General features: G+C 48.2%; 1 protein-coding gene across 2 annotated transcripts; it reads left to right on the top strand.

The window, feature by feature from the left end:
- The first annotated feature begins 416 nt into the window (after nucleotides 1-416).
- On the top strand, nucleotides 417-5,775 carry KLF4 (Kruppel like factor 4). Of its 2 annotated transcripts, XM_034774750.1 has the most exons (5): nucleotides 417-877; nucleotides 998-1,115; nucleotides 1,788-2,676; nucleotides 2,773-2,937; nucleotides 4,689-5,775. In XM_034774750.1, exons 1-5 carry the CDS (start codon nucleotides 873-875, stop codon nucleotides 4,862-4,864), a joined length of 1,353 nt encoding a protein of 450 aa, XP_034630641.1. In that variant the 5' UTR covers nucleotides 417-872; the 3' UTR covers nucleotides 4,865-5,775. The 2 variants fall into 2 exon arrangements, with proteins under 2 accessions (XP_034630641.1, XP_034630640.1); XM_034774749.1 differs by having other exon boundaries at nucleotides 1,788-2,937.
- The last annotated feature ends 1,677 nt before the right edge of the window (nucleotides 5,776-7,452 follow it).

Here is a 7,452-nt window from a genome sequence, read left to right as displayed (position 1 = left end):
CCCTCCCTGCATCCCTTCCCCTCTCTCCATCCATCCCTGTTCCCTTCTCCCTCATTCCCCCCTTCTTCCCTGCCCCCCGCCCTCCTATCCGTCTCCTCCCCGCACAGGTGCGCGAGACACTGGGGCGCTGCCCGCGGGCGGAGGGGAGGGGGGAGCCGCCTCTGCGTCGCGGACTCCTCCTCGGTGGCGTCAATGCCGCGCGCTGCCAGCCAGCTGCTTTGCTTGCGTCACGGCCCATCCCATCCCTTCCCTTCCCCCCGTCCCTCCCCCACGTGTTCCGAGAAAGTTTGTTTTTGTGGTTGCCGCGGCGACGGTGGGCGGAGCCCGGGTGACCACGCTGGTTGGGCGGGGGGGCAGAGGGCGCTGAAGTTATAAGTGGGGCGGCCCGGCCGCGCGGCGTGACAGTTCCGAACGGACCGTGTCAGCGCTCTGGGTGCCAGCCCCGCCCGCGAGGACACGGCGGCGGCTCCCGCACCCCCCCCCTCCCCGCTCACCAGCTCGCAGCAGCAGCGGCTCCCCCATGGCAGCGGCGCGAGCAGGGAATCCCCGGGAACCGTCTCGCGCCGCCCCCCTCCTCCTCGCCCAACTTCTGCTGCCTCGCTGCTCCGGCTGCCAGGCGGCGGCGGCGGCTGCTGCGCCGCGGCGGGACCGCTGCTAGCACCGAGCCACCGCCTGCTCCAGCAGCAGCACCGGAGGGGATTTGGCGGAGGGGGGCAGCCGGGCCCCCAGCCTCCCCGTTCGAGCTGTAATTAAAGGATATTGGTCTTGCAATTTTTTTTTCATATTTTTGGTGCAACTTTTTTATTCCCCCCCCTTTGAGCCTCTCCCCGAGCTGGACTCTCCCAGACCGAGCAGCCGCCCCTGACACTTTAATGAGGTGGGTGGTGTGTCTCTTCCCCCCCCCCTTTGCATTGGCTGGATCCCGGTGGTACAGCAACGTGGAGGCGAGTCTCCGAGCAGCGGCTGAGTTATCCGTGCTGTCCGTTTCTCTCCCCAGGCAGCCCCCCGGCGAATTTGACATGGCTCTCAGCGGCACGCTGCTCCCCTCCATCGCGACCTTCGCAGCGGGCACGGCGGGCAGGGAGAAAGCCCTGAGGCAGGCAGGTGCCAGCAATGTGAGTATCCCTCCCCACCCCGCCCAGCCTAGCCCTGTGCTCCGCGGCTGGGGCCAAGCGAGTGCCCGGTGCGTGGATCGCAGCGGAGGGGAGCTGCTCGGCTCCACCTGGCCAAAGTGAGCGGGGCTGGGCTGCGCTCAGCGAGTCCCAGCTGCGGGCTGAGGCGGGCTCGAGTTCCCCTTTCTGGCCGGTCAGTGTCACGCTGCTCCCTCTGGGCTGGGGCCGCGCTGGACGGGGCGTGTGCCGGGCGCAGCTGGAAACCCTTGGGGGAGATGCGATCGGCCGCTCGAGGGGAGGCGGCGCTCCGGGGCGCTCGCCCCGGGCTGGCCGGGTTGCAGCAGGCGGCGCTCCGGCAGCCTCTCCTGGGCGCGGGCGCGGGCGCGGGCGGAGGAGCTGCCTACTCCCCAGCGCGCCTGACGCTGGGACTAGGGAGCGGAGCGGGGCCGGGGGCCCTGCCCGGGCGGGAGCGCCGTGGCTCGGCGGACCGTGGTTACAAACCGCACGTAGCAGGAGCGACACCTGCGTGTGAACCTGTCTGAGCGTGAACGCGGGTCTCCCGTGGGGTGCGTGCGCCCGGCCCCCGTGCGATGCCGGGGGGACTCCAGAGGGGGCGGGGGTGCCCGCCTGGCCAGCCCGCTGCTGACCGGGGCCCGTGTCTGTTCCTGCCCGCAGCGCTGGAGGGAGGAGCTGTCCCATCTCAAGCGGCTCCCGCCCGGGCTGACGGGGCGGCCCTACGAGCTGCCGGCCGAGCTGGAGACCCAGGCGAGCAGCGGCAGCCGCGGGGCCAGCCCGGCGCTCATGGCCCGGAGGGAAGCGGAGGAGCTCAACGAGCTGCTGGACTTCGACTTCATCCTCTCCAACTCGCTCATCCACCAGGAGCCGGCGGCCGTGGTGGTCTCAGCCGCCTCGCCCCCGGCCAGCGCCTGCCCCTCGGCGCCCGCCGCCAGCGCCTGCCACTTCACCTACCCGCTGCAGAGGGGGGAGCCCGGCCTCCTGTACGGCGCCGCCCGGGAGCCCGCCTCCGCCGCCCCCTTCAACCTGGCCGACATCAACGACGTGTCCCCGTCCGGTGGATTTGTAGCCGAGCTGATGAGGCCGGATTTGGACCCGGTTTACATGCAGCAGCAGCAGTCGCCTCTGGGCAGCCTGCATGGGAAATTTGTTGTGAAAGCCACGGTGAACATGGGGGAATATAACCACATCAGTGTTAGCGGCAAGAACAACCCGGCTGCTGCCTGCACGGACAGCCCCGGCGCCCCTTACGGCTCCCTCCCCAGGATGTGCCAAAAAATCAAGCAGGAGGCAGCCCCTTCTTGCACCATTGCCCAGCCGCCTCCTGGCGCTAGCCAGCGAGCCCAGCAGCACGAGTTCCCCTTGGGGAGGCCGCTGCCCAGCAGGACTAACCCCTCTTTGGCTCCCGAGGAGATGATGAACAGCAGAGACTGCCATCCTTCCTCCCAGGGGCTAAGTCACCTGTCATTGCCCCCAGGCTACCACCCTGCCCCGGGCTACCCTCCTTTCCTGCCAGAGCAGCTCCCGCCAAGTGCACTACAGTATCAAGGTCAGTCTAAGTGTCTAAATGTTTCGGGAGAGCCTTTAAATGTGCCTCCCTTGGTACAAGGGGTGATGATGCTGACTGCGCCCTCTTCACCTTTAGAGCTGATGCCACCTGGGAGCTGTCTGCCAGAAGAAACCAAGCCGAAGAGGGGACGTAGATCATGGCCTAGGAAAAGGACTGCCACGCACACCTGCGACTATGCTGGTTGTGGCAAAACCTACACCAAGAGCTCTCATCTCAAGGCACATCTTAGGACCCACACAGGTAAGGTCCATTCAATAAGGCTTTATTGGCATGGATAGCACACTATATAAGTGTTACCAAAGTGTATGAAAGAGATGGACCCCTTTCTAGGCTCTCTTTAGGGAGGTATAGTCTGCTCAGGTAATTAAATACAGCTGATCCAGAAATGTTGAATCTCCAAATTTTTTGATCAGCTAAAAGGATGCATTTTTATGGGGGAAAAATAATCCCACTTTTTATTCAGTTTAAAAAAAAAATGCAACTTATGGTTTTACCTACTGGATTGGAGGTTACTTCGTGGCTCAAAATGACTCAGACATTGCAGGGTGTTTTTGCAGACACAAGGTTTGTTTGCATGTCTATTGCTATGTGGCTAGTTAATTGGCAGGTAGTTGGAAGACAAGCTGAATTTGTTGATCTAGATAGCACTGGCTCAGCTGTATGACAGGAGCCTATGTTGCAGGTATCGCCTTAGATTTTACTTTCTTTGCTCGTGGTTTAAAACTTTTCTTTTGTCCTGGTTTGCTCTTCTAACTGGAGAGAGTCTATTACTGGCATGTCCCTAGTTATCGCAGTTCTGAAATCAATGGAAGATAATGCTGTTGCTTGCAGGTGAAGCAAGATACTCCGAGAACATTTTTATAATTCTGTGTTAATGACCTGACAAAATGTGTAGTCTACTTTTAAGTTATTCTTCTGCTTTATTATCACTGCAAGAAAACTAGTTTAAGGTTCCTCAACTACCATTGGAATACAAGTAAAATAATAAATACATTAACATTCATATTTGAGCTTGATCTCACAGGTATGGTTTAATTTTGCCACTGAAGAACGCTTACTGCAGTAATGAAGTTGGTGAAAGGATTTCTAATAAATAATATTCACTACTTTTGCCATTCTCTAAAAGCATGATATAACTTAGATTTGAATTATTCAGGATCCCTGAATGAAGTTGTATCAAAATGTATTCTGAGCAGAAGAGGTAGGAAAGCGCTAAGGGACATCTCAGAGTTGAGAGTGGAAACTATGGTACTTATCATGTCCCAGCTAATGTCAATGTGAGCAGGACTGGGTTTTGAATTTCTCCTGAGATAAATGGCTAACAGTTTTTCTGGTATTTTCAGACTGGATAGATGCTTTCCAGAATGCTAATGTGATAAGTCTATAATCTTTAAGTAAAATTCCCACTGAAGTCAATAGGAGCTTTGCTTAAAAGGCCATGAGATTGAGCCCTCTATTTTTTTAATAAAGTTGATCTAATGAAGTTTACAGCAGGTTTTTTATTCCTGAAATCTCCTATAATCTAAATCCATTACATCTGAGCTGTTTCTGATTGAGGATTGTTAAACAAGTATCAATCAGCAAAATGCATATATGTATTGATACTATTATCTGAGCTTTGTATTCTAAATTCCTGCATACAAGATAAAGTCTGGAAATAACAAGTGTTGTAGTTAAGGTTTCAATAAAAGGAACTTTCTTATAAGACATTTAATCATACTGTCATGCAAAAAATAGGTGTTTTTTGCCCTCTGTCTGATTTTAGCATCTTTGTAGCTAGATATATATAAATTACCACAAAAAGCCTTATTGATCTTATTTTCTTTAATGAAAACATTAATTTTCCTGTATGTTACCAAACTTCTTGAGTGAAGATATTAATAGAAGGCTGGAATATTATCCTTACTGGAACATACTAAAGTATGTGCACGACTGCAGACAGATATGGACTTAATTGACGTGATTTTTTTTATTATTATTATTTTTTGAAGGAGAAAAACCATACCACTGTGACTGGGAGGGCTGTGGATGGAAATTTGCCCGCTCCGATGAACTTACCCGTCACTACAGGAAACACACCGGCCACCGCCCTTTTCAGTGTCAGAGATGTGACAGAGCATTTTCCAGGTCAGATCACCTAGCCTTACATATGAAGAGGCACTTTTAATCAGAAGCAGTGGATCTTTCCCATACTGCCATAAGAGATTCAGTATTTACAGCACAGACTGTCTTCCACACGAGGGAGGAGCCCAGCTAAAGCACTACAAGGAATCATGGTGAAGTCTTCCGAAGAGTGGAAATAAATAGATAATTAAATGCAAATGTTGGAACTCTTCTTTTTTTAATTATAAATTAAAGAAAAACATTGGGGTCAATGACTGGATCTTCTATCATTCCATTTCTAAATCCAACTTGAATATTTCTGGACTACAAAATGCCAAGGAGTGACTGGAAGTCAAGGATATCAGGGTTAAATAGACTGCTTGTTGGGTGGGAGGGGAGATTACATAGGGAGATTACATTCCCTTAAATCTTGTTTCAATGCAATATGAGATGTAAATGTCATCTTGTCTTTTTTTCCTTCTAAAAGCCATTACTATGTTAAAAGAGGAGGAAGAAATTCAGGTACAGAATTGTTTAAAAGCCTATTTCATGGTGCTTAGTGACTGTTGGTTCTAAAGGTACCAAAAACAGGAAGCCAAAGTTCTCAAACTGCTGCATATCTGACAAGGAAATATTTTTGTCTTCCGATCTACAATTATGACCTAAGTCAGGTAAATAAACCTGATTTATTTCTTTTTTTTTTCTTAAGAAAAAAACTTTATGCAGACAGTCTGTAATGCACTGTGGTTTCAATGTGCAATAATTTGTACAATGGCTTATTCCCAAATATGCCTTAAGCAGAACAAATGTTTTCTATATAGTTCTTTACATAATAAATGTAATATAAATTTAAACAAACGTCTATTTTGTATATTTGTAAACTACAAAGTAAAAATGAACATTTTGTTGGAGTTCGTATTTTGCATATTCAAGTTGAAAATAAGTTTTAAATAAACCTATAATATTTTATCTGAATGGATTTTCCACTTTTTTCTTCTATGTGTTTGTGTCTAAAGAAACCTTGCTTTTAAATACTCATGAATGGCTTAATACCGCAGTCCTTTACTCAGACAAAGCTCATCGGGCAAAGACCACAAGATTAGGCTCGTACATTTCCGGTACTGCTATAAAGCTTTCTCCTTAGGAAAAATGCACTGAAAACTGGTTGTTCTGAATAGTGAGTCCTTGCTCACCTCCTCTGCCCCAGAGAAGCATACCTCTCCGTTTTAAACTAAGGTCTTGTAAATTACTCATGGTTAGAGTGTAACCAACTAAAATGTCTGTCGGAGACTTAGGAGCATTAAAATAAACTCTTAATCCTTAAAAACTGGAAGTCTTTCCATGGTTTTGTACTGAGCAAACTTAGTGTTTGTGTGTCTTGAGTGCAACACCCGTATGACTACACCCGATCGGAAATTTTTACAGTTTGAGTTTTCAACTTCTGTTCCTGTAAAGTCACATACGTACGCTGTTATGTTTACACTGTTTATCTTTTCATACTGCTGAGAAATTAGAGTAATATCTTGAAAAAAATCAACTATATGCTAGTAATAAACTTGGGGCATTGTGTATGTAATTTCTTGGCATTACACGGAGTAGTATCATTTCATGTGCACTGAAAATTCCCCATGATGTGAGGATTTTGAGTGTTCAGGGAATACAGGTGTGCATGGCCCAAGTTACTAACAAGAAGCTCAGTTAAGCCATATTGATTCTTCTGCACTGAATTCAACAAGCTGTGAATGCTAGGCATTAATATTGAACAAATCTTCAGGATCTACAAAGTCAGTGGTTACAACTAAAGTGCTTGAGCCTGAAAACACTTCAACATACTCTTGTACCTTTCTCATTTTATTTAAGTAAATGGCACTAGTTACATGAATAAGGTAGTTATTTTTATTGCAGTAGCATGTAAGGGCCCATGATGGCTCAAGGCCCCGTTTGTGGTAGATGTGGTATAAATACATAAACTGACTTGTGATCAGTGTTAGCAAGATCAGGCCCAAAACTGGGACTTATTGTAAAAAGAAGAAACAAATTGTCTTGCACTAGTGTAAAAATGTCATCTAGGTATTTTGCCTGTACATATGTATCCGAATGAATAAAGTAGAACATGGAAAACAAGTATTACTGATAAGGTCAGTTTATATTTTGCAGTTTGTCAAAACAAGTGGTAATATCTACTTGATTTTTTTTTTTTTTTCCAAATCTGTCTCAAGAATGCCATTGGATTTCACATTTTGAAGTGTTCTTTCTTTGTGATGAAGTCCATGCCTTACTGATTATATGCATTCTTGTTCAGTTAAAAGGTGCCTTGACTTGTTTGGCGTACAGGTAATGGGGAGTGAAGGGGGGAGAGTGAGTATCCTTTATGATTTGCAAATAAATTTAGCTTTGTCTATTTGATAAAGTTAAGAGTCACTTTTGATCAGCAGGATTTTTAAAGTTTAAAATATTTAAAGTAGTAATTGTTTTTAACCTTTTTATGTTTCATTGCCTCAACTATTGATGCTGCCATGGAGGGATTATCAAATGTCAAAAGTGGACAACAGTTTGACACGTTGTGTGAACCTGCCAAGCTTTCCTGTGTTTGTGCTATGCACTTCCCAATGTAGCCGAAGCATATTTGCAACTCTGTAGGTAACATGTATG

This window comes from Trachemys scripta, chromosome 6 (genome assembly GCF_013100865.1).
Source record: "Trachemys scripta elegans isolate TJP31775 chromosome 6, CAS_Tse_1.0, whole genome shotgun sequence".
In the NCBI taxonomy this organism is placed as follows: domain Eukaryota; kingdom Metazoa; phylum Chordata; order Testudines; family Emydidae; genus Trachemys; species Trachemys scripta.
Note: the sequence above shows the minus strand (reverse complement) of the source record. Positions and strands in the feature narration are given on the sequence as shown.